The sequence below is a fragment of the Oncorhynchus keta genome, chromosome 23, assembly GCF_023373465.1.
Source record: "Oncorhynchus keta strain PuntledgeMale-10-30-2019 chromosome 23, Oket_V2, whole genome shotgun sequence".
In the NCBI taxonomy this organism is placed as follows: domain Eukaryota; kingdom Metazoa; phylum Chordata; class Actinopteri; order Salmoniformes; family Salmonidae; genus Oncorhynchus; species Oncorhynchus keta.
This window is the reverse complement of record NC_068443.1, coordinates 21,095,061-21,121,808: the sequence shown is the minus strand read 5'-3', so window position 1 is coordinate 21,121,808 and position 26,748 is coordinate 21,095,061. Positions and strand designations below refer to the sequence as shown.

At 40.4% G+C, this 26,748-nt stretch overlaps 1 protein-coding gene across 2 annotated transcripts; it reads left to right on the top strand.

Annotated features, from left to right (window-relative positions):
- Positions 1-16: 16 nt before the first annotated feature.
- On the top strand, positions 17-26,704 carry LOC118401980 (ankyrin repeat domain-containing protein 13C-like). 2 transcript variants are annotated; one of them, XM_035799730.2, is made up of 13 exons: positions 18-854; positions 1,077-1,118; positions 2,029-2,133; positions 11,774-11,859; positions 13,140-13,185; positions 18,471-18,537; positions 18,657-18,801; positions 19,109-19,240; positions 21,955-22,116; positions 22,261-22,340; positions 22,529-22,627; positions 22,941-23,041; positions 25,168-26,704. In XM_035799730.2, the coding sequence occupies exons 1-13, from the start codon at positions 446-448 to the stop codon at positions 25,296-25,298; spliced, it is 1,605 nt and encodes a 534-aa protein (XP_035655623.1). In that variant the 5' UTR covers positions 18-445; the 3' UTR covers positions 25,299-26,704. The 2 variants fall into 2 exon arrangements, with proteins under 2 accessions (XP_035655624.1, XP_035655623.1); XM_035799731.2 differs by lacking the exons at positions 11,774-11,859; positions 13,140-13,185 and having other exon boundaries at positions 17-854.
- Positions 26,705-26,748: the final 44 nt, after the last annotated feature.

The window sequence follows — 26,748 nt, the reverse complement described above, 5'->3', positions numbered from 1 at the left end:
GCTTTTTATTCTCGCGAGATACTACGCGGAAGATGGCAGATGGTCTTTTCACCACTGAAGTATTAAGAACGCTTTTCAATCGGAAGGTTTCTAATCTTGCGAGCAAACGTTAGCAAGCAAACTACCGCACTGCAAGATGCAATTGGGACATTTTGAAACGAGTTTTATCAAGGATGTCGCCGAATAATTTGTTATTTTCATTCTTAATCGTGTGTTAACGATCTTGAGAGTATCTTTTCCAGTTGTTTTGGTTTTACGTGTGTGTTGTTTCTGTTGTAACCCCCACATCCATTATATGGTTGAAAAACTGCAATCTAGCTACCTAGGTTAGGCAAATAGCTAGCTATTAAGGTAGCTATTGCAGCTGTCATTGACAACGATAGTCAACATAATACAATATTCATCTGAAGTAGCTAGTCTCCTTGCTGGCTAGTAACGTTAAATCATGACCGGGGAAAAGATTCGCACATTGCGGAAAGACCATAACAACAAGCCTAGTAAGGATGGGTCTATAACGTTAATGGAAACATTTGATGAATCTACAAATGGAACAATAACCTCTCCAACCCCCAACGGTACCGCCATCACGTACAAATCAAACAAGAACCATAACAAGACGGTGAAACCTGTGGCACTGCAGCAGCAGCTATCGAATATCAATGCAAACAATACCAATGCCAATCAATCAGTTGGTACTATCATCGATGACTATAACAAGAATCCCATCATTCTAACCAATGGTAATGAGGACTTGAATTTGGAATTCCCTGTTCACGAATGTGTGTTCAGAGGAGATGTGCGTCGCTTGTCCTCACTCATTCGGACCCAGAACATCTCCCAGAAAGATGTGCATGGTGAGTGTGCATGGTAACCCGAATTTAGTACATGGAATAGGAACCCGCATAGGTTATCACTTCTAGTTTTGTATCCATTACATTTTAGCTGACACTTTTTTGACTAACATAGTCAGTACTTGCTTACTAGCTGTGTTGAGTTAAACATAAACATTGCCCATGTGCACCTGCACCATCTGTGACATCAATAATCTCATAACTGGTCATTCTCTCTCTTTCTAGGAAACACACCTCTTCACGTAGCTGTGATGATGGGTCACAAAGGTAAGGGCTTTTACTTCTGGTAATCAAGAATATCTGATATGGAGAATAACAGATACATAGACCTATTTGAACAGGACCGAGACATGCAAACAACTGTTTCCCATTTGGAGCAGACTGACTTCTACTTCTGTACTACTTTCCTCTAAACTACTACATGACACCAGAGTTTGACAGGATTATTTGGCCCATACTCTCATCTCTGGCCTAATGCCACATTCAAAACAACTGGGAACTCTGAAATCTACGACTTAAATGTGTTCAAGACAACTAGGAGCTAGGAAAAAAACAAGCTCCGACTGGGGAAAAATGTATTTGATCTGTCATCCAACTCGGATACTCTGGCATCTTTTTAGAGGTCCGACCTGAAGATCACTGACGTCATGATTTGACCAATTTTTTTTTTCCTGAGTTCCCAGTTAGCTCGAAAGCACCATAAGCCTAAGACCAGGAAATGACACAGAAGATGTGCCATGTTGCAGGGCATTATGCCCCACCTCTGGCATGTCTCCAAGTCATCCTACCAGCCATGTTTTTTGCCATTCACATAACATAATCAACATGTTCTCCAGCTCTCCTCTAGTAAATCCTCCATGTGGATTTCTTCTGGGATAAATTCCCGTCCTACTGTACTGAGATCATCCTGTCTGATCTCTGCAGACTGCAGTGTGTTACATAGTCTAGTAGTCTCATAGTAGTGGCTGGTCCCATATCGAACGCCCTTCGGGTCAGTAGACGTCTTGTTACTTGACCCAATATACTGTTATCGTCATTAACTACAGAAATGAGTATTCAATGTCCAAGTATAAAGACCATGGAGACGGGTGATTGACTTAGATTTGAAAACAAAAACAATTCATCTAAAAGTAGCTTGATGATGTTTGATCAATTGTGATGTTTGTTTGTGCTGCAGAGTGTGCCCTCCTACTCCTGGCCCATAATGCCCCTGTGAAGGTGAAGAATGCCCAGGGCTGGAGCCCCCTGGCAGAGGCCATCAGCTATGGAGACCGACAGATGAGTAAGGATCTGGGGTATTTTCTATCCAAAGCAGTGTTCCTCAACCCTTTTTTATATCGCGACTGGCAAACTATGATTCCTCTTGTCAGCGAGAGACGAGCTATGATTCCTCTTGTCAGGGAGAGACAAGCTATGGTTTTATACAGTATTATACAACGGAAGGGTCTAGTCCTGAATAGTTAAAACCGCATTCCAGACGGTTTTATTCCACATGTTGCCACCGGCTAACTCTATGACGTTAAAATGCCTATTTACTCTGTTCCATCTGACTTCGTAATCCGTTGTCTCATCAGCCCAACCAAGCAACTTATAAACTTGATCTCCACTATAAAAAGCATCTAGACATTATTTAATATTTCTTTTAGACTAACATTTAGTTTTCAACAGTGGAGATTTGAATAAACCTTGCTCTCTGTCTCTCCCACATTTGCAACATTGTTTCAATATTCAAATTGAATCTCCTGCTGTCCCATAGTAATGAATGTGTCGTGAGTCAGGATGAGACAGGCAGGCAGCGTTTCTCAGCCAGTCCAAATCATGTTTCCGCTGGCATCATTTTTATCTATATATATATACAAAAAATTTCAATTGAAAAAAGTTCAAACAAAACGCTGATAATCTTTCCAGCTTCAGTTTGAAGTGATTGTCTAACTGTAGTTTTGTTGTTGGCTAGCTCCTCTGAACAACATTGTCCTTACGATTGAGCACATTTTCTATGCCAGGCGAAATCATGCCTCATCAGCTTATTGTTATGGATGTATCCAAATAAATATCACTAGAAAACAGTTTATGCAAATGCAGCTACTTTGCTGTTATTCTGGCTGACTAAGTTCGCAGTAGTTTGTTAGCTAGCAAGTAAGGGATAAGAACGTTGCCAGACAGTATGGCAATGGAACATTTAGAACGAACGACTAGAACGAACGTCCATAGATGCAGAACAAAAAGACTCAACGACTCTAGCAACCATAGATTTGTGTCAGGACTATATCTTGTTGAAGGATGAAATACTATGAATACATTTAATTAAAATAACGTTTTTAATGAAAATATGTCAATCATTATTTGAATATGTTGCTTACCCATTGTATAAAAGGGATAATGCCTCAAAGCTGGTGTATGGAGGATATATTGCCAATATCTCCTGCAAACAAAACATGCAACAATTTTTATATTTTACTGAGTTACATTTCATATTAGGAAATCAGTCATTTGAAATAAATTCATTAGGTCCTAATCTATGGATTTCACATGAATGGGAATACAGATATGAATCTGTTGGTCACAGATGCCTTTAAAAAAAAGTAGGGCCGTTGATCAGGCTGTTGATTGTGGAATATTGTCCTACTTCTCAATGTCCTGGATATTGGTGGGAACTTGAACATGGTGTCGTACACGTCGATCCAAAGTATACCAAACATTTTCAATGTGTGACATGTCTGGTTAGTTTGCAGGCCGTGGAAAAACTGGGACATTTCCGGCTTCCAGGAATTAGTGTTCAGATCCTTGCGACATTGGGCTGTGCATTATCATGCTGAAACATGGAGGGATGTTTGGCGGATGAATGAGCCTCAGGATGTCGTTACGGTATCTCTGTGCGTTCAAATTTCCATTAATAAAATGCAATTGTGTTCGTTGTCTGTAGCTTATGCCTGCCCATACCATAACCACACCACCACCATGGGGCAGTCTGTTCACAATGTTGACATCAGCAGACCGCTCGCCCACACAACGCCATACACACTATCTGCCATCTGCCTGGTACAGTTAAAACCGTAAATCATCTGTGAAAAGCACACTTCTCCAGTGTGCCAGTGGCCATCAAAGGTGAGCATTTTCCCTCTGAAGTCGGTTACGACGCCGACCTGCAGTCAGGTCAAGACCCTGATGAGAACGACGAGCCCGCAGGTGAGCTTCCCTGAGCCCGCAGGTGAGCTTCCCTGAGATGGTTTCTGACAGCTTTTGCAGAATTTTTTCTGTTGCGCAAACCCACAGTTTCATCAGCTGTCTGGGTGGCTGATGTGAAGTCCTGGGCTGCCGTGGTTACACGTGAGGTCGGTTGGACGTACTGCCAAATTCTCTACAACGGTGTTGGAGGCAAGAAATTAACATTCAATTCACTGGCAACAGCTCTGGTGGACAATTGCACACTCCATCAACTTGAGACTTCTGTGGCATTGCGTTGTGTGACAAAACTGCACATTTTAGCCTTTTATTGTCCCCAGCACAAGGTGCACCTGTGTAATGATCATGCTGTTTAATCAGTTCTTGAAATGCCACACCTACCAGGTGGATGTATAATTTTGGCATAGGAGAAATGCTCAGTAACAGGGGTGTGAACAAATTTGTGCACAAAATTTGAGAGAAATAAGCTTGTGCTCATGAAACATAGGACCAACACTTTACATGTTGCGTTTTATGTTTTTGTTGCATATAGATATAATTGAACAGTGGTGTTCCATCCCTGAGTTCTTTATATAGATTTGTGTTTATCCTGTATTTGAATGGATTCAGGTTCCCTCATGTAAATAGCCTAAAACGTTTGCAATGTTATAAAAAGCGAAGTAAGGATAATTTTTACAAATTTGACAGAAATTTGGCTATATATTGACATCACTTTCATATATGTGCAATCGATAGACCTACCTAGTATTAAGCCATTAGACTACATCTGAGCCACTTCAATATTTGTATCTATTAGGCCTATATGCTACTATTACCTGAATGCTCACACATTAAACATTAGTCTAACCAATAACCTAAAGGTCATCCTATTAGGTCAATGGAAATGTGGCTTAACTTGTAGCCTAGGCTACTTAATGTTTATTTAATTGTAGAATATATGTTGGCATTCTTTATTCTCAATTTCTACCTGCCATAGGCTACAATTCATGATTTGTTGAGCAATTCCGAAAACCATTGTCATTATATCCTATTTTTAGGTCACGTTGATATAGCGAAGGTGGCAATGAGCGACTTTAATTATTTTTCACAGTTGACACAAACTGAAGAAATGCAGAATGTACATAATCCAACATTGCATACACAATACACTTAAAATACATAACACATGGCAAACCTAAATTATACAAACACTTAAATACATAATAGGCTACAGAACCTTTTTTCTTTTGATGGGAAAACATAGTGTAAAAAATATACAGTACTAGTCAAAAGTTTAGACACACCTACTCATTCAAGGGGCTTTATTTTTTTTACATTGTATAATAATAGTGAAGACATCAACTATAAAATAACACATATGGAATCATGTAGTAACCAAAAAAGTGTTAAACAAATATATTTGTTATTTGAGATTCGTCAAAGTAGCCACCCTTTGCCTTGATGACAGCTTTGCACACTCTTGGCATTCTGTCAACCAGCTTCACCTGGAATGCTTTCCCAAAAGTATTGACGGAGTTCCCACATATGCTGAGCACATGTTGGCTGCTTTTTCTTCACTCTGCTGTCCAACTCATCCCGACCCATCTCAGTTGGGTTGAGATCGGGTCATCTGATGCAGCACTCCACCACACTCCTTCTTGGTCAAATAGTTCATACACAGCCTGGAGGTGTGTTTTGGGTCATTGTCCTGGTGAAAAACAAATGATAATCCCACTAAGCACAAACCAGATTGGATTCCGTAACACTGCAGAATGCTGTGATAGCCATGCTGGTTAAGTGTCACTAGAAAATAACCAAATTTGGACTCATCAGACCAAAGGACAGATTTCCACAGCATCTAATTTCATATTTCTTAGACCAAGCAGGTCTCTTCTTATTGGTGTCCTGTAGTAGTGATTTCTTTGCTGCAATTTGACCACAAAGGCCTGATTTCTCATAGTCTCTCCTCTGAACAGTTGATGTTGAGATGTCTGTTACTTGAATCCTGAAGAATTTATTTGGGCTGCAATTTCTAAGGTTGGTAACTCTAATGAACTTATCCTCTGCAGCAGAGGTAATTCTGGCTCTTCCTTTCCTGTGGCGGTCCTCATGAGAGTCAGTTTCATCATATAGCTTGATGGTTTTTGCAACTGCACTTGAATAATCTTTCAAAGTTATTTTAAATGTTCCTTATTGACTGACCTTCATGTCTTAAAGTAATGATCAACTGTCGTTTCTTTGCTTATTTGAGCTGTTCTTGCCATATTATGGACTTGGTCTTTTACCAAATAGAGCTATCTTCTGTATATCACCCCTACCTTGTCACACACAACTCATTTGTTCAAACGCATTAAGAAGGAAAGAAATTCCACAATTGAACTTTTAACAAGTCACACCTGTTAATTGAAATGTGGTGATTACCCGAAGAAGCTGGTTGAGAGAATGCCAAGAGTGTGCAAAGGGTTGCTCCTGAAGAATCTCAAATAAACAATATATTAAGATATGTTTCACACTTTTTTGGTTACTGCATGATTCCTTGTGTTTTTTCATAGTTCGATGTCTTCAATATTATTCTACAATGTAGAAAAGAGTAAAAAATAAACCCCTTGAATGAGTAGGTGTGTTTAAACTTTTGACTGGTGCTGTTTGCGTATATATATTATATTTATTTATTTTTAATATATTTATTTTTAAACTTTGAATATATTATAGAGCTACATTATGCTTTTTATCCTATATATTCTGGAATAATTTTCAGCACGGGACATATCCTGTAACGACCAGTGGTGTAAAGTACTTTAGTACTTTTAAGTATTTTTACTTAAGTAGTTTTGGGGGTTATCTGTACTTTACTATTTATATTTTTGACTACTTTTACTTCCCTACATTGCTGAAGAAAATAAAGTACTTTACTGAATATATTTTCCCTGACACCCAAAAGTAATTTTTCTGTTTAGCATCACAGGAAAATGTTCCAATTCATGCACTTATGGTCGTCCCTACTGCCTCTGATCTGGTGGACTCACTAAACACATGCTTCATTTGTAATTGATGTCTGAGTGTTGGAATGTGCCCCTGGCGATCGATAAATAAATAATGAAACTGTCGTTTTATTTGCTTAAAATAAGATATTTGAAATGATTTATACTTTTGATACATAATCCTCTTACGGATTAGCCCCTTTTTTTTCAAATTTCGCCTATAATATCATACCCAAATCTTACGGCCTGTAGCAAGGTTCTGCATATTCTTAATACCATTTGAAAGGAAACCATTTTAAGTTTATGTAAATGTGAAAGGAATGTAGGAGAATATAACACAATAGATCTGATAAAAGATAATACAAAGAAAAAAAAAAACGTTCTTTTGTATTTTTTTGTACCGTCTTTGAAGTGCAGGAGAAAGGCCATAATGTATTACTCCAGCCCAGGTGCAATTTAGATTTTGGCCCCTAGATGGCACCAGTGTATGTGCACAGTTTTAGACTGATCCAATGAACCATTGTATTTCTGTTCAAAAGTTTGTATCAAGACTGCCCAAATGTGCCTAATTTGTTTATTAATAACTTTTCATGTTCAAAATTGTGCACTCCTCAAACAATAGCATGGTATTCTTTCACTGTAATAGCTACTGTAAATTGGAAAGTGCAGTTAGATAAACATGACTTTAAGCTTTCTGACGATATCAGATATGTCTATGTCCTGGGAAATTTTCATGTTACTTACAATCTCATGCTCGCATTAGCCTACGTTAACTCAACCGTCCCGTGGAAGGGACACCGATCCCAAAGAAGTTTTAAGTATATTTAAAACCAAATATTTTTAGACTTACTCAAGTAGTATTTTCACGGTAGACTCTCACTTTTAAGTTAGTTATTTTCAATTAAGGCATCGTTACTCTTTTACTCAATTGGGTACTTTTTCCACCACTGGTAATGACACAGTTACATTTCACTTTGTAACGGGTAGACTGCATGGTGTTTAGGGAAATGGTTTTGACGTCTTTGGTTGTTATCTTTATGATGCGTCATTCAAACACATATAAGCCTAAATTCCATCACTATCAGGAAACTGGGTCCTGTTAGGCTGTAGACTGGCCGATTGCTCTCTGGTGCTGTTTTGGGGTTGGGTTGTAGGCTGGCCTTTCTCTGCACGCTCGGTCTGCATCCAGACGTCCTGGAACCCAGCCTGGCCCAGGGCTTAGTGTGACTGAAGGGGCACTGAGCTGCTCTACAGCTGGCTGGCTCCCTGGCTCTGTCTGTTCACTTTAATGCCCATGCTTCTAATGCATTTAACACAGCACTGTAAACTAGAGGTCTTAATACAGGTTACATTTTTTTTTTGTTGTTTATGTGCATTTGTTAGGAATGCTAGTTAAGTGAAGAGTCTGTTTTTTTTAATGGTGAGAGTATCGTAGAGGGATGAATGGGCTTAACTAGCTCGCTCAGTTTTTTTTCTGTTTAATGCCTTGTTAGCAAAAACAATCTAACTGCAAAATATAAAACATTATTATAAATAGGCTAGTTTATAAAACATTCAATTTTTTACATATCAAAATATATTACAAATCTTTATTTCCCTTCAATTAAATTCCCTGTTATATGTTGACCAGGTTAGAGCTATGACCCTGTCATCCCAACATGTATTAGTATGCGTCTCCAGTCCTGCAGTATGCTTTGGCAGACTGTGGACAGAGGTCAGGCATGGGAAGGTCAGATCGCAGTGGGCAGGGAGGAGACAGCAGCTTGGCTCCATCCACACAGTACACCAAGGACAGGAAAAGGCAGCCAAACTCTAGCCAGGGACTGTGGTAAAATGAAAAGTTTAAACATGTATTAGTCGTACTGTGCCTTCGGGAAGTATTCAGACTCCTTGAATTTTTCCACATTTTGTTAGGTTACAGCCTTAATCTAAAACTGATAAAATATTTTTTTCCCCGCATCAATCTACACACTACCCCATAATGACAAAGCAAAAACTGTTTTTTTTTAACATTTTAGCTAATTTATTTAAAATATATATAAAACGGAAATATCACATTCACATACGTATTCAGACCCTTTACTCTGTAGGTTTTTGAAGGACGTTTGGCAGCAATTACAACCTTGAGTCTTCTTGGGTATGACGCTACAGGTGAATGCACCAATTTGTAAGTCGCTCTCTATATATATATATTAATAAAAACATGTTTTCCCATCTCAAGAGGTTACATAAAACTTGACTATAGTAAGTGTCTAAGTGCCAAATAAAGTAACAGGGTTGATCATTTCATCTTAAATCAGCAATCTGTCCACTTGTGACAGGAGGAATGGAAGCTTGTTGTGTGGGGCAATTGAATGCAAGCGTCACATAAAAATAAAAAAAATGTTTTAAAAAAAAAACAACATTCTAGCTAGTCTATCTATGGGCAACAGAGTTGACGTGTTGCTCGACCTGCTCAGTTTTCCAACACACTGATCAAGGTTACTGGATAGAAGATAGAGATATCACTCCAATTATAATTCTTTGCAAGATAGCACACTTTTTGAAATCCATCCAGAAAATCATTAGGGGTGTTGTATCACTGAAGTTCAGCATGTATTTAACTGTGCAGTGTGTAAGGTGACTCATGTCATAGGCAGCCTCCCCTTTGTACTCTGCTGCACCACAGAGTCACAGTCTGGATTTGCTGGCTGCATCAGTGTTTGAGCAACTGCCCCTAAAAAATAACTTTTCATTTAGAAAACACCCTGTGTGGCATCGATATGAGTCAAACATACAGTGGGGCAAAAAAGTATTTAGTCGGCCACCGATTGTGCAAGTTCTCCCACTTAAAAAGATGAGAGAGGCCTGTAATTTTCATCATTTAGGTACACTTCAACTATGACAGACAAAATTAGAAAAAATTCCAGAAAATCACATTTGTAGGATTTTTAATTAATTTATTTGCAAATAAGTATTTGGTCAATAACAAAAGATTTATCTCAATACTTTGTTATATACCCTTTGTTGCCAATGGCAGAGGTCAAACATTTTCTGTACGTCTTCACAAGGTTTTCACACACTGTTGCTGGTATTTTGGCCCATTCCTCCATGCAGATCTCCTCTAGAGCAGTGATGTTTTGGGGCTGTTGCTGGGCAACACGGACTTTCAACTCCCTCCAAAGATTTTCTATGGGGTTGAGAACTGGAGACTGGCTAGGCCACTCCAGGACCTTGAAATGCTTCTTACGAAGCCACTCCTTCGTTGCCCGGGCGGTGTGTTTGGGATCATTGTCATGCTGAAAACCCAGCCACGTTTCATCTTCAATGCCCTTGCTGATGGAAGGAGGTTTTCACTCAAAATCTCACGGTACATGGCCCCATTCATTCTTTCCATTACACGGATCAGTCGTCCTGGTCCCTTTACAGAAAAACAGCCCCAAAGCATGATGTTTCCACCCCCATGCTTCACAGTAGGTATGGTGTTCTTTGGATGCAACTCAGCATTCTTTGTCCTCCAAACACGACAAGTTGAGTTTTTACCAAAAAGTTATATTTTGGTTTCATCTGACCATATGACATTCTCCCAATCTTCTTCTGGATCATCCAAATGCTCTCTAGCAAACTTCAGACGGGCCTGGACATGTACTGGCTTAAGCAGGGGGACATGTTTGGCACTGCAGGATTTGAGTCCCTGGCGGTGTAGTGTGTTACTGATGGTAGGCTTTGTTACTTTGGTCCCAGCTCTCTGCAGGTCATTCACTAGGTCCCCCCGTGTGGTTCTGGGATTTTTGCTCACTGTTCTTGTGATCATTTTGACCCCACGGGGTGAGATCTTGCGCGGAGCCCCAGATTGAGGGAGATTATCAGTGGTTTTGTATGTCTTCCATTTCCTAATAATTGCTCCCACAGTTGATTTCTTCAAACCAAGCTGCTTACCTATTGCAGATTCAGTCTTCCCAGCCTGGTGCAGGTCTACAATTTTGTTTCTGGTGTCCTTTGACAGCTCTTTGGTCTTGGCCATAGTGGAGTTTGGAGTGTGACTGTTTTGAGGTTGTGGACAGGTGTCTTTTATACTGATCTTTTATACGGACAGGTGTCTTTTATACTACTGGACAGAGTAGCCTACAGGTCTGTGAGAGCCAGAAATCTTGCTTGTTTGTAGGTGACCAAATACTTATTTTCCACCATAATTTGCAAATAAATTCATTAAAAATCCTACAATGTGATTTTCTGGATTTTTCTCTCTCATTTTGTCTGTCATAGTTGAAGTGTACCTATGATGGAAATTACAGGCCTCTCTCATCTTTTTAAGTGGGACAACTTGCACAATTGGTGGCTGACTAAATACTTTTTTGCCCCACTGTATTCTATTGTCAAAATTGACTACAAAGTGTAAGTAGGATAACTTTGGTTTTAAAGTCAGAGTAGTATCAGGCAAAACCCCATTGGATTACTGTTACAGTATATCACTTGGTTGAATGATTTATCACTCTGTCATTGACTGGCTGGGTATCTCCTTTTTCTTCTCTGGCTCAGACCTCTCACTGTCATTGAAGCGTGGGTTTAGAAAGTTCATCTTTCACTTTTAGGTTTAGTGTTGTGTAACGCTTTTGAAAGTTGCTTTTTGCAAGGTCATCTGCCCTTGGATTCCCTTCTTCTGTGTGTGTGGTCTCAGGGTAGAAACTTGCACATATAGAATATCTAGGCTATGGAAAATATTGGCTTTGTCTTGTATGGTGTTGTATAGCAGTGCCTTGCTATGGCTTTGTTGTGATCTCCTTCTTCTCCCATCGTCAGTCACAGCCATACTGCGAAAGCTGAAGCAGCAGTCCAGAGAGAGTGTGGCGGACAAGAGGCCCAAGCTGCTGAGAGCGCTGAAGGAGGTGAGGCTTTGACAGCCAACTGGGCTAGCCTACTACAGCATCCGGTTATACATAATGTATGGCGTGCACAGATCCTTTGTCAAAGTACTTGAGCTGCGCTTAATTTATTTTTGCCAGTAGAGTGGAATAAATTGAATATCTCCAAAACTATTTTTGGTCTGAAATTATTGACCCCCTTGATAAAGATGAGCAATAACGACTGTATAAAATAAACAATACAAATACCTACCTCTATTGTATGCACCAAACAATTGAGAAATTGTATTATTTTATACTAATACAATTGCTCAGAGAAAGAGATTTTGTTTAACAAGTAATATGTTTTTTTCTCAAAAAGGTAGGGGTCAAAATTATTGACACCGCAAAGATTCTTACAAATAAAGTTTAGTATTAGTATTTGGTCCCATATTTCTCGCACACAGTGACTACATCAAGCTTGTGACTCTACAAACGTGTTGGATGCATTTGCTGCTAGTTTTGTCAAAGATCATACTGCCAAGACATGCTAATCTCCATTGTTATTGGTAATGGTGAGAGGTTAGCATGTCTTGGGGGCAGGCTCTTTGACCCTCTAACTTTCTCACTCATCATTATTCATTCATCATTATCTATAATCATGGTAGCATCCATATTAATGTAGAATTGTTTAGAAACATATTCTATTCTTATTTACAATTAAGGTGGCTCCAAAATGACACTGCATTATTTACCATTAATTTCTGTTGGGCACCAAATAATCTTATACACAACCAAAACAAACTGCAAATGAATCCATGAAGTCATTTTGTGCTTGGAATATGGGACCACTTTACTTTTGGCAACTTTATTTATAATAATCTTTAGGGGTGTCAATCATTTTGACCCCTACCTTTTTGAGGTAAAAAATAATATTACTTGTTAAACAAAATCTCTTTCTCTCAGCAATTTTATTAGGATAAAATAATATATATATATTTTTTTGCATACAAAATATCTCTATCTGTATAATTTATTTCATAAATTAATAATTGGTCATCTATCTAGGGTTCCAGTAATTTCAGTTGGTTTGTTCCATAGCTAGTAGTAGTATCAGTTCACTACCACTATCCGTCCATACCTTTCTTTAATCTTTCTCTCCAACCTCAGCATAATAAGGGCACCAAAATACATTTTCCCCTTTTTTAAAATGCTTTTAACAATTTACAGCTATAAAGGAACTTATTTGTGCATTTTGTTTGATAGTGTGTTGCTTGCATGACAATATAATAATGTACAACGGGTTTTTTTTTAAATCTTCATAGCTTGGTGACTTCTACTTTGAGCTTCACTGGGACTTTCAAAGTTGGGGTGAGTTGCCGCTACATGATATGCAATACATTAAAATAAGCTGCATCGAGCCAACATTTCCTTTCACACACTCTATTCATTGTTATTCTTAGTGCAGGACACCTTCGCCAGGTAGTTTCATTCTCCAATCTAATAGCCTGTATTTAAAAATACAAATACATGGTCTGTTACCGTTCTATCTTGGCTGTGAGTGTGGTGTGTTAATTGTTTAGAGGGTTTGTGGTGCTCTTTCGGCTCAGGGATTTGTTAAAGAGATTGTTCGGGATTTTGTTTTTTTATGTCTCTGCGTGCAATATGAAAGAAGTTAGTGGTAGTTTTGCGAGCCAATGCTTCATGGGGGGGTCTCAAATTGTTGACAGACAGCTATTGGAGAACTGTGGGGGGATCTTGGAGGGTTCGGGTTCGCGTTTTTTGGCCTGGTGGGAGATCTGTCAACGTACCCTTGAGCAGGGCATTGACCCTCGATGCTTATGTGTGTCACTATGAATGGGAGTCTGTTGGATGACCGGTATGGTGTAGTTGTTGAGCGGCTTCACTGCAAGTACATTGTATGTTTTGGATAGTCAATTAAAAAAATGTTTAAAAAAAGTTAGAGGTAGTTTTGCGAGCCAATGCTAACTGGCACTAGCTTAGCACAGGGGTTTATATTCGGGGGCCCCCCTTCCAGCATTGGGGAATATTCGGCACGTTCCACATATATTTCTATGGGCACAAGCACTGTTCATGACACAAACTGTTCACACCCCTCTTGTTAGTGGAGAGAATTTTGCAGGTTTAAAGATTATTTCCTGCCATTCTCAACATTTGTCATGGGGTGCAAAGAACAATTTTGCAGTTTTAAAGCTAATTTTCATGCAATTCTACACATTTTGCCATGCCTAATGTGTATTCATGTAATATTTCAGTGACAAAAGGCACAACAGAACATTGTACTGTCTACACTCGGTTTGTTGTTTATATTAAAATTGTTTCATTAAATAGATTTTAATCAGAACTAAAGTTTTGTTGCTAAGGATTCCATGACGCGGTAAGCCTTTACGACTGGGACTGCAAGTTTGTGTTACATTTTTTTGCATGGATTCCGCGAGTGCTAGCTGGCTGTACTACAGACACCTGTCGTCATCGTGGGAAAGACTCATTGTTATCTTTTTGTAAAACAACTGGTTGCAGTAAAGAGCCAACCTGGATACTAAGGAGATCCTGAGGTAAATCAACGAGTACCAACAGCTTTACGCTATGGAGGAACAACATACTCCCTCACAAAATAACTTTAACCTGACAAAAAAAAGAAAAACAGATTTATCTACAGACACGGACAATTTACTTGCCGTTGAAGTAGAGGCTAGTGCTCTGGCTGGAATCCATGCAGCGCTGGAAAATTGTGTGAGGAGGTAGCAGGGCTGAGGGGGAGTTTGGAGTTTAGCCAGAGTGAAATTCTCACACTCCAAGGAGAAAACAAGACACTCACAGCCAAGGTAAAAATCCACAATTCCTACATGGATTGTCTACTCGGGGAAAACAGGGTGATGATGGAGTTAGTACTAGACATACAAAGTCATACATAGCATGTGTGAAAATCATTTTTTTCTGGGATTCCTGGGGACGCATCCAATAATCCAGAGGGCGCGAGACCTACGGGTCCCCGACCAATCATCCGATCATCACAATGTTTAAACACTACCAACAAAAGGAGCTAATCAAAAGCAGGGGAAGGGAGCTTAAAAGGACCAAATTCAGTCTCAATGACCAATTTCCAAGGGAGATAAACAAACATCGTAAGAGACTGTATCCGGTACAAAGGCAACAAAGGGAGAAGGGTAAGCGTGCCTTTCTCATTGTGGACCGTCTTTATAGATGAACAGCTATTCCGAGACAGCTCCATAACACCATGGCTGTACTAAATTCTACAGGGACTTCAGGTTACAAAAAAAGAAAGTATGGGAACTGTAAAAACATTAGAAATAGTGGATATTTGGAGACTAAAAAACCCCGACCTAGTGAGATAAACATGGAGGAAACTTAATCAAGCTAGTCGTCTTGACTAATTTCTTGTCTATTTCTTTCTTGCATCAAAGGTCAAAAAGGTTTTAATAAGATATATAATGCGATGGGATCATCATCTAATTGGCATTCACATAACTTATAGATTTTCCACGTGGACATTGGAAATGTAATCAAAGTTTACTGGAGGACAACTTATTTTTACCTAAGACAAAATAATTTATAACTGATTTTTTTCCAGTATAATATAGGTTCAGCAAATCCCCTTAATGTTTGGGATACCTTTAAATGTACCTTCAGAGGTCGTTCAATTCAATATTCATCAATAATAAAAAAGCCGTTTCTGTCTAAAGAGACCAGACTAACAAGGGAAATACATGAACTAATAATAACGATACTAATGAGATACAAAATAAGTTAGAGGATAAACAAGAATAACTTGTGGAACTTATTCAAGAACGTTCTAATGTAATCTATTACAAAAATAAAGCAAACTGGATAGAAAAATGCACAAAATTCTTCCTGAATCTCCAATACAGAACACTAACACTAAAATGCCTTTGCAGAATCTCTTTACCTTTAGACGGAGTCATCTATGATTATCCTAATTATATTTTAATAGAGGAAACTAATTATTTTAGGCAGATGTTCTCTTTTCCGTCTCATCCTCTCCCACTGAATGAATATTACATTCAGGAATTATTTCCAAATAAAATGGATAATTAACAAATGTACAGAAAGATCAGTGCGAAGGCTGATATGCCATTAAGCCCTGGGGTTTTTCCAGGCTGAAAAGATTCAATAGCCTCAAAAGGTTATTCCTCTGAAATTGTATGTTATCCATCACAGGATAGTTGACACATACATGTAATAGTGCCAGACATACATACAAATATATACAGTTGGCATTGCTGTTATGATTTTAGTTGTCCTTGATGTCCTTTGTTTAACTTTATTTTTTTTCTTCTTTTCTTTTTGTAGTGTTTGCTGTTTTCTTCTGTCTTTTTTTCTCTATAGTTCATTCTCTTTATTGTTGGTGCATTGGGGGGGTTCTTGGGGGTGGGGAATGGAATACATTTTATTTTATTTTTTTCTTCTTCTGGGGGCTGTGGGAGGGGTCTCGAATGGTATTGACCCTGGATGCTTCTGTGTGTTGCTACAAAAATAAGTTAGAGGTAGTTTTGCGAGCCAATGCTAACTGGCATTAGCGCTAGAAGTTTACATACACTTAGGTTGGAGTCATTAACTTGTTTTTCAACCACTCCACAAATTTCTTCTTAACAAACTATAGTTTTGGCAAGTCGGTTTGGACATCTACTTTGTGCATGACACAAGTAATTAGTCCAACAATTGTTTACAGACATATTATTTCACTTATAATTCATTGTATCACAATTCCAGTGGGTCAGAAATTTTGAGTCAATTGGAGGTGTACATGTGGATGTATTTCAAGGCCTTACCGTCAAACTCAGTGCCTCTTTGCTTGACATCATGGGAAAATCAAAAGAAATCAGCCAATACCTCAGAAAAAAATGTGTAGACCTCAACAAGTCTGGTTCATCCTTGGGAGCAATTTCCAAATGCCTGAAGGTACCACCTTCATCTGTACAAACAATAGTACGCAAGTATAAACACCATGGGACCACACAGCTGTCATACCGCTCATGAAGGAGACGCATTCTGTCTCCTAGAGATTAACATACTTTGGTGTGAAAAGTGCAAATCAATCCCAGAACAACAGCAAATGACCTTGTGAAGATGCTGGAGGAAACAGGTACAAAAGTATCTATCTCCACAGTAAAACGAGTCCTATATCGACATAACCTGAAAGACCACTCAGCATGGAAGAAGCCACTGCTCCAAAACCGGCATAAAAAAGCCAGACTACGGTTTGCAACTGCACATGGGGACAAAGATCGTACTTTTTGGAGAAATGTCCTCTGGTCTGATGAAACAAAAATAGAACTGTTTGGCCATAATGACCATCATTATGTTTGGAGGAAAAATGGGGAGGCTTCCAAGCCGAAGAACACCATCCCAACCGTGAAGCACGGGGGTGGCAGCATCATGTTGTGGGGGTGCTTTGCTGCAGGAGAGGCTGGTGCACTTCACAAAATAGATGGCTTCATGAGGGAGGAAAATTATGTGGATATATTGAAGCAACATCTCAAGACATCAGTCAGGAAGTTAAAGCTTGGTCGCAAATGGTCTTCCAAATGGACAATGACCCCAAGCATACTTCCAAAGTTGTGGCAAAATGGCTTAAGGACAACAAAGTCAAGGTATTAGAGTGGCCATCACAAAGCCCTGACCTCAATCGTATAGAACATTTGTGGGCAGAACTGAAAAAGTGTCAGAGAGAGTCAGTTACACCAGCTGTGTCAAGAGGAATGGGACAAAATTCACCCAACTTATTGTGGGAAGCTTGTGGAAGGCTACCCAAAACGTTTGAACCAAGTTAAACAATTTAAATATATTCAAATATTAATTGAGTGTATGTAAACTTCTGACCCACTGGGAATATGATGGAAGAAATAAAAGCTGAAATAAATCATTCTCGCTACTATTATTCTGACATTTCACATTCTTAAAATAAAGTGGTGATCCTAACTGACCTAAGACAGGGAATTTTTACTAGGATTAAATGTCAGGAATTGAGTTTAAATGTATTTGGCTAAGGGTATGTGAACTTCCGACTGCAACTGTATATGGCCTAATATAAAATTAGTAGCTGACATGGGCTAATTGATCTGGACATTTCTGACAAGATATGCAATTACTAACGTGACGAGGAACTGACGATGCACTAACCAGTTTCGATATTGCACCACGTACTTTCTACTATTACAACTTTCAGGATTAAGTTTAAAGCCAGACTGAGTTCCTTTCAAAAATAAAAGTAAAAATTGATGGGGGGCTGACACCCACTGCCGACCCTTTGGGGAGGGCCCCACAGTTTGAGAACCACTGGTCTCGTGCAACGACTGGAAGTCTAGCTGTACCTGAAGACTTCATCTTTGCCCTAAGCTAGTTAGCATTGGCTGGCGAAACTACTTCTAACTTCATCATACTGGATACAGAGACACAACAATTGTATCCACGAGTTCATCTGACTCTGGGGAATTAGATAACTATCCCTTTAAAGACCATGCATTGGCTAGCCACTGGCCATGTTCATTTATATACCACATAATGATACCAAATATTATCTCTGCAGTTTATCTTAATGAATCTTATCCGTTAACTACTGTTGATCATTACATTTTATTTCTCGTGTCTCATAGTGCCCTTGCTCTCCCGTATTTTGCCATCTGATACCTGCAAGATCTACAAGCAGGGGATCAACATCAGGTAAGGCATCACATACACGTTTGACACAGACGCCAGCTACAAGTTGTGAGGATTATAGCTGGCGTGTGCAACCACTCATCTCCCAGAGTTAACCCATTACACTCTTTCTCCTTTGACAGACTGGACACAACTCTGATAGACTTCTCAGATATGAAGTGTCAGAGAGGAGACCTCAGCTTCATCTTTAACGGAGACGCTCCGCCCTCCAAGTCCTTCTATGTCCTGGACAATGAGCAGAAGGTGTACCAGCGGATACATCACGAGGTGATCTATATGGTTTGGTCCCATGTCCTCCAAACCACCCAACCTCACATGAATGTGATCTATATGGTCTGGTACCATGTTCTCCAAGCTACCCAACCTTACACGAATGTTTGTATTGCCCTGGCAAAGGTTGATTGATTGAAAGCTCAGCTATTGTTACAATGGATCATATTTCTTTTCTTCTGGAATCTAATGTGTGTGGAAGTTCTCTTTTCACCATGTCACCCATAAAGATAATGGGACCTATTGAATTCTGTGATGTCATTATGATGTTAATTATGACGACTGCCTGATTGTGTCCCTGCAGGAGTCTGAGATGGAGACTGAGGAGGAGGTGGACATCCTGATGAGCAGTGATGTCTATTCTGCCACCCTGTCCACCAAGTCTATCACCTTCTCCCGCAGTCAGATCGGCTGGCTCTTCAGGGAGGACAAGACTGTAAGCGCCCCTCCCGGTCCTGTTCAGTAGGCAATTTATTTTGTTGAAACACAGCAGAATGTGGGGAGAGGTGGAGGGGTCACTGGAATATAGAGGGAATAATACAATTGGTCTTTGATCATAAGCTGTGTTTATTTATATTTATTTAACCTTTATTTAACTAGGCAAGTCAGTTAAGAACAAATTCTTATTTACAATGACGGCCTACCATAAGGCAAAAGGCCTCCTGCAGGGACGGGAGCTGGGATTAAAAATGTAAAATAAAATATAAATATAGGACAAAACACACATCACGACAAGAGAGACAACACAACACTACCTAAAGACAGACCTAAGACAACAACATAGCAAGGCAGCAACACATGACAACACAGCATGGTAGCAGCACATGACAACAACATGGTAGCAACACCACATGGCAGCAGCACATGGTAGCAGCACATAACATGGTACACAAATTATTGGGCACAGACAACAGCACAAAGGGCAAGAAGGTAGAGAAAACAATACATCATGAAAATCAGCCACAACTGTCAGTAAGAGTGTCCATGATTGAGTATTTGAATGAAGAGATTGAGATACAACTGTCCAGTTTGAGTGTTTGTTGCAGCTCGTTCCAGTCGCTAACTGCAGCGAACTGAAAAGACGAGCGACCCAGGGATGTCTGTGCTTTGGGGACCTTTAACAGAATGTGACTGGGTGTTGTATGTGGAGGATGAGGGCTGCAGTAGATATCTCAGATAGGGGGGAGTGAGGCCTAAGAGGGTTTAATAAATAAGCATCAACCAGTGGGTCTTGCAACAGGTGTACAGAGATCACCAGTTTACAGAGGAGTATAGAGTGCAGTTATGTGTCCTATAAGGAGCATTGGTGGCAAATCTGATGGCCGAATGGTAAAGAACATTTAGCCACTCGAGAGCACCCTTACTTGCCGATCTATAAATTATGTCTCCGTAATCTAGCATGGGTAGGAAGGTCATCTGAATCATGGTTAGTTTGGCAGCTGGCGTGAAAGAGGAGCGATTACAATAGAGCAAACCAAGTATAGATTTAACTTTAGCCTGCAGCTATGAAATGTGCTGAGAGAAGGACAGTGTACTGTCTACCCATACTCCCAAGTAATTGTATGAGGTGACTACCTCAAGCTCTAAACCCTCAGAGGTAGTAATCACACCTGTGAGGAGAGGGGCATTCTTCTTACCAAACCACATTACCTTTGTTCAGAACAAGGTTAAGGGCAGAGAAAGCTTGTTGGACACTAAGAAAGCTTTGTTGTAGAGCATTTAAAACAAAATCCGGGGAGGGGCCAGCTGAGTATAAGACTGTATCATCTGCATATAAATGGATGAGAGCTCTTTCTATTGCCTGACCTATGTTGTTGATGTCAATTGAGAAGAGCGTGGGGCCTAGGATTGAGCCTTGGGTTAGTCCCTTGGTGACAGACAGTGGCTGAAACAGCAGGTGTTCTGACTTTATGCACTGCACTCTTTGAGAGAGGTAGTTCGCAAACCAGGCCAAAGACCCCTCAGAGACACCAATACTCCTTAGCCGTCCCACAAGAATGGAAGTGTCTACCGTATCAAAAGCTTTGGCCAAGTCAATAAAAATAGCAGCACAATATTGCTTAGAATCAAGGGCAATGGTGACATCATTGAGGACCTTTAAGGTTGCAGTGACACATCTATAACCTGAGTGGAAACCATATTGCATATCAGGGTGAATACTATAGACATCAAGAAAGCCAGTCAGTTGATTTTTCCAACACTTTTGAGGGCAAAATAGAAATAGGCCCATAACAGTTAGGATCAGCTTGGTCTACCCCTTTAAATACAGGATGGACCGTGGCTGCCTTCTAAGCAATGGGAACCCCCCCAGAGAGGAGAGACAGGTTAAAAAAGTCAGAGTTAGGCTTGTCGATGATAGGGGCAGCCACCTTAAAAGAAGAAAGGGTCTAAACCATCTCACCCAGATGGTTATTTGGGGTCAAGGTTAATGAGCTCCTTGAGCACCTCTGACTCAGTGACCGCTTGCAGGGAGAAACTGTGTAGCGGGGCAGGGGAAAAGGAGGGAGGAGCATCGGGGCTAGTTGCATTAGAAGGGGTGGGAGAGGAGGCATGGCTGAGTCAAATAGGAATCCTGACTTTATGAAGTGGTGATTTAAGAGCTCAGCTATGTGTTTCTTGTCAGTAACAACCACATCAACATTAAGGGACATGGGCAGCTGTGAGGAGAAGGGTTTTTTCTCCGGGTCTTTAACCGTTTTCCAGAACTTCTTGGGGTTAGACCCACAGAGAGAGAACTGCTCCTTAAAGTAACTAACTTTAGCCTTCTCAATTCTTGAGGTGGAGTAACTCTGCAAGATCACGGTCGAACCAGGGGCTGAACCTGTTTTTAATTCTAATTTTCTTTATGGGGGCGTGTTTGTTACCAATACCACTGAAAACATTTGTTTAAAAGTCCAAGCGTCTTCGACAGAGGGGATCAAGCTGATTCCATACCATTTAACAGAGGCCAGTTCGTGAAGGAAGGCTTGCTCATTAAAGTTTTTTAGCAAGCGTCTATGACAAATCAGGAGAGGTCGTTTCTCTGAGCAGCCATTATGAACACAGGCTGTAAAACAGTGATCACTGTATGTACTGTATAGGGAATAGGGTGTCATTAATAATGCAGCCACCAGTGTTTATTATGCATCTGGCTTGTGTCTGTCCCTGCAGGAGAGAGTCGGTAACTTCCTGGCTGACTTCTACTCTGTGAACGGCCTGGTGCTGGAGTCCAGGAAACGGCGGGAGCATCTGAGTGAGGAGGACGTCCTGAGGAACAAGGCCATCATGGAGAGCCTGAGCAAAGGAGGGAACCTGGTGGAGCAGAACTATGAGGTGAGGGAGGGACTTGGATGGAGGGAGGGTGGCGTTGGGTCTTTAGTCTCTTCTTCAGTAGTGGGTGTGGTTTTGGTGCACATAATATGGATATGTGGTTATGATGCATACATGTGGTGATCTTCCTCTCTGTCTTTCCCTCAGCCTCAGAGAAGGCTGTCCCTCACGGCTCCAGACCCCAACACTATCTCCTGGGAGGAGTACATTTCTGCAGAGCACGGAAAGTAAGCCCTGCTTTATTCCTTTTAAGAAAGGTCACAGATGACACTACTGTCCGGATTAATATCAAGCCACTGTTTATTATTGAGTTATTTCATTGAATATCGTTACTAGCAGTGGCTTACTATTAAATCTCCAAACGTATATGCCAATGGTGCTGACTTAGCGTGTTTGTGTGTGTGTTCATCCCCAGGGCACCTCATCTTGGGAGAGAGCTTGTGTGTAAGGAGAGCAAGAAGAACTTCAAAGCGACCGTAGCCATGAGCCAGGACTTCCCTCTGGGCATTGAGTCGTGAGTAGAATCCCTCCTCTTATTGGCTAGTGGTCTCTCATCAGTCTCACCACTGACTGTAGTGCATTTGGAAACCTCCATGTATTTATCGTTATTGTGCACACAGATTCTGATTAAATGTATATTAGGCGGATGCAGATCGCCTATTCAGAAAAGTTATTGTCTAGCAAATGCTTTTGGAAGGCCTCTTGATTTTAGGTACATTTTAAGTTTGATTGAATAGGATCTAGGCTAGTAATGTACTGTTTGAATAATGCAAACATCAATTCAAAATAAGTGTTTGGCACTGACCCTTTTTTCTGTCCTTTTCCAGGTTACTGAATGTATTGGAGGTCATAGCCCCATTCAAACATTTCAACAAACTAAGAGAATTTGTTCAGATGAAGCTTCCTCCTGGGTTTCCAGTCAAGCTTGGTATGAATATATTGTACACTGAACTAAAATATAAATGCAACATATAAAATGTTGGTCCCATGTTTCATGAGCTGAAATAAAGTATCCCTGAAATTTTTCATAAGCACAAAAAGTTTATTTCTCTCAGATTTTGGGCAGAAATTTGAGCATTTCTCATTTGCCAAGATAATCCCATCCACCTGACAGGTGTGGCATATCAAGAAGCTGATTAAACAACATGATCTTTACACAGGTACACCTTGTACTGGTAACAGTAAAAGTCCAGTCTAAAATGTGCAGTTTTGTCACAAAACACAATGCAACAGATGTCTCAAGTTGAGGGAGCGTGCAACTGGCATGTTGACTGCAAGAATTTCCACCAGAGCTGCTGCCAGATAATTTAATGTTAATTTCTCTACCATAAGCCACCTCCAGGGCGACAGGTAGCCTAGCGGTTAGAGCGTTGGACCAGTAACCGAAAGGTTGCTGGATCGAATCCCCAAGTTGACACAGTAAAAATCTGCCGTTCTGCCCCTGAGCCCACTGTTCCCCGGGTGCCGAAGACGTGGATGTCGATTAAGGCAGTCTGCCGCACCTCTCTGATTCAGAGGAGTTGGGTTAAATGCGGAAAACACATTTCAGTTGAAGGCATTCCGTTATACAACTGACTAGATATTTCCCAACATCATTTTGGAGAATTTGGCAGTACGTCCAACCGTCCTCACAACAGCAGACCAAGTGTATGGTGTTGTGTGGGAGAGCGATTGCTGATGTCAACGTTGTGAACAGAGTGCCCCATGGTGGCGGTGGGGTTATGGTATGGACAGGCAAAAGCTACGGACAATGAACACAATTGCATTTTATCGATGGCAATTTGAATGCACAGAGATACCGTGACGAGATCCTGAGGCCCATTGTTGTGCCATTCATCCACCGCCATCACCTCATGTTAGCATGATAATGCACAGGCCCGTGTCGCAAGGATCTGTACATAGTTCCTGGAAGCTGAACATGTCCCAGTTCTACCATGGCCTGCATACTCACCAGACATGTCAACCATTGAGCATGTTTCGGATGTTCTGGATCGACGTGTACGACAGCGCGTTCCAGTTCCCGACAATATCCAGCAACTTCACACAGCCATTGAAGAGGAGTGGGACAACATTCCACAGGCCACAATCAACAGCCTGATCAACTCTATGTGAAGGAGATGTGTCGAGCTGCATGAAGCAAATGGTGGTCACACCAGATACAGACTGGTTTTCTGATCCAAGCCCCTACCTTTTTTTTTTTTAAAGGTATCTGTGACCAACAGATTCATATCTGTCTTCCCAGTCATGTGAAATCCATAGATTAGGGCCTAATGACTTTATTTCAATTGACTGATTTCACTATATGATCTGCAACTGTTTCATGTTGCGTTTATATTTTTGTTCAGTATACATTGCACTTGGAAAGTATTCAGACCCCTTGACTTTTTCCACATTTTGTTACATTACAGCCTTAATTCTAAAATGTATATTTTTTTAACCTTTATTTACATTAGTATTCAGACCCTTTGTTATGAGACTCGAAATTGAGCTCAGGTGCGTCCTGTCACATTGATCATACTTGAGATGTTTCTACAACTTGATTCTTACAAGACACTTCCTGGCCGCCTGGCCAAACTGAGCAATCGGGAGATAAGGGCCTTGGTCAGGGACGCTCCCCATCCAACCTGATCTGAGAAGATCTGTAGAGAAGAATTGGAGGAACTCCCCAAATACAGGTGTGCCAAGCGTGTAGCGTCACACCCAAGAATACTCACGGCTGTAGTTGCAGCCAAAGGTCCTTCAACAAAGTACTGAGTTTTTAATTTTGAACAAATTTGCAAACATTTCTGTGAATCTGTTTTTGCTTTATCGTTATAGGGTATTGTGTGTCGATTGATGAGGATTTTATTTTATTTAATCCATTGTAGAAAAGGCTGTAACGTAACAAAATGTGGAAAAAGTTAATGGGTCTGAATACTTTCCGAATGCACTGTACGTTATGTGGCCACATGGCTGATTTGATTTATAAGTTAAAATAAAATGAAATATTGTAAAATTATGAAGAAACTGACATATTAAACGGCAGAAACAATCCCTCTTATTTTTGTGTTCCAGACATCCCTGTGTTCCCCACTATCACAGCGACGGTCACCTTCCAAGAGTTTCGCTACGATGACTTTGAGGAGTCCATCTTCTCCATCCCAGCGGACTACAAGGAGGACCCCAGTCGCTTCCCTGACCTCTGACCTGGTTGTCATAGCAAGCAGAGGTGCCCCTGTCCCACCCGCTCGGAAACTGACAAACAGCCTCTACCTACCTACATTATTAAAAGGAAAATAACCAACTTAAGTTGAGACAAAATTAGAATGTGCAATTTTATTGTTTGTGTCTGTGTGTTCTGATGGAAAAAAAGGGAATTATCTCTTGGCCCTGAGTGTTCAATTTGTAGATATTTCCTCATAGCAAACCAATGCAAACAGGACTCGCATTGCACCACAACCATGTTCATATGTGTAGCAATAACAGCACAAGGTCCCCCAAAAATATTTGATATCTGTTTAACAACTTCATTAACCTACTACATGATCACTGCTCTGAAAAGTTATGGAATTGACTGTGACATCTTCAACGTGCACTTCTCCAGGCTTAGCACTCACTGCATCTAGCGTCTGCCCTTTGGAGACTACCCTTTTCTTATAAACTAAGTGTTCGTAAAATAGAGATGTCATAACTGAACTGAGCATAAGTTTTTCATATTTAAATGTAGATTATATAGGCCTAGTAAAAAGGGGCAACACTGTGTAGCAATACATTTTCAGTACATCAGAATGTTATTTTTAAACCTACTGGTTTAAACAGCATTCTCACACAGATCAATACCCAAGCCTTTCGCTCGCTCGCTCTCAGGATGCAAACACGTGTATTTTCAGGTTAGCTCATATCTATCTTACCGTCTGTTTCAAGTGATCGTGTGACTCTGTTCAATCCGTAGCGCTGAAGATCCGCTTTATATTGCGATTGACAATTATAGCCAATTTTCCTGTGGTAGCAGAGACTGCATTCACGGTAAATGCCGTGTCGGCTCAATCGGAAATTACCTTTACATTTTAATGCAGATCTTCCGTGATGTGGATTGAACCCAGCCCTTAATGTGTTGTGTGTGAGAGGACTGTTGTACTGTACTTTAAAGGTGTGTGAGGGAACCCAGATGGGGTTTCAGGAAAGCTGTTCTAGTTTGATACTGCACTGACATTAAGTACATTTTATTGCATGCCGTGTTGACCCAATTGGATTACTTGTGTACATTTCCTACACACTTGTTATACCTGCTGCCATCTCGCTATCTTTAAGTTATTCAGGAAGACCAACTTCTACCATATATTGTAACCACACTAAAGCCCTTTGGTCAAATGCTGACCTGGTGCTTTTACCACAAGATTATTTCCTGTCCGTAGTACACATTACATTTCAATGAGAGCTTATACAGTTGGACTATCAACCTGTAAAATCCATATGGTTTTTGAAATGAGATGACCAGCAGTAGGTAACAGTTTGGGTCATAAGAATGTATCTGGCTTAAGCCTACTGGTATTTAGAAATGTATTGCAGCTTTTCCCATTCCTTTAAATAAATCACCAGCATCATGTCTGCACTGCAGTGTTCCATTGTTTGCCATGGGGCAGAGAGAACATTTGA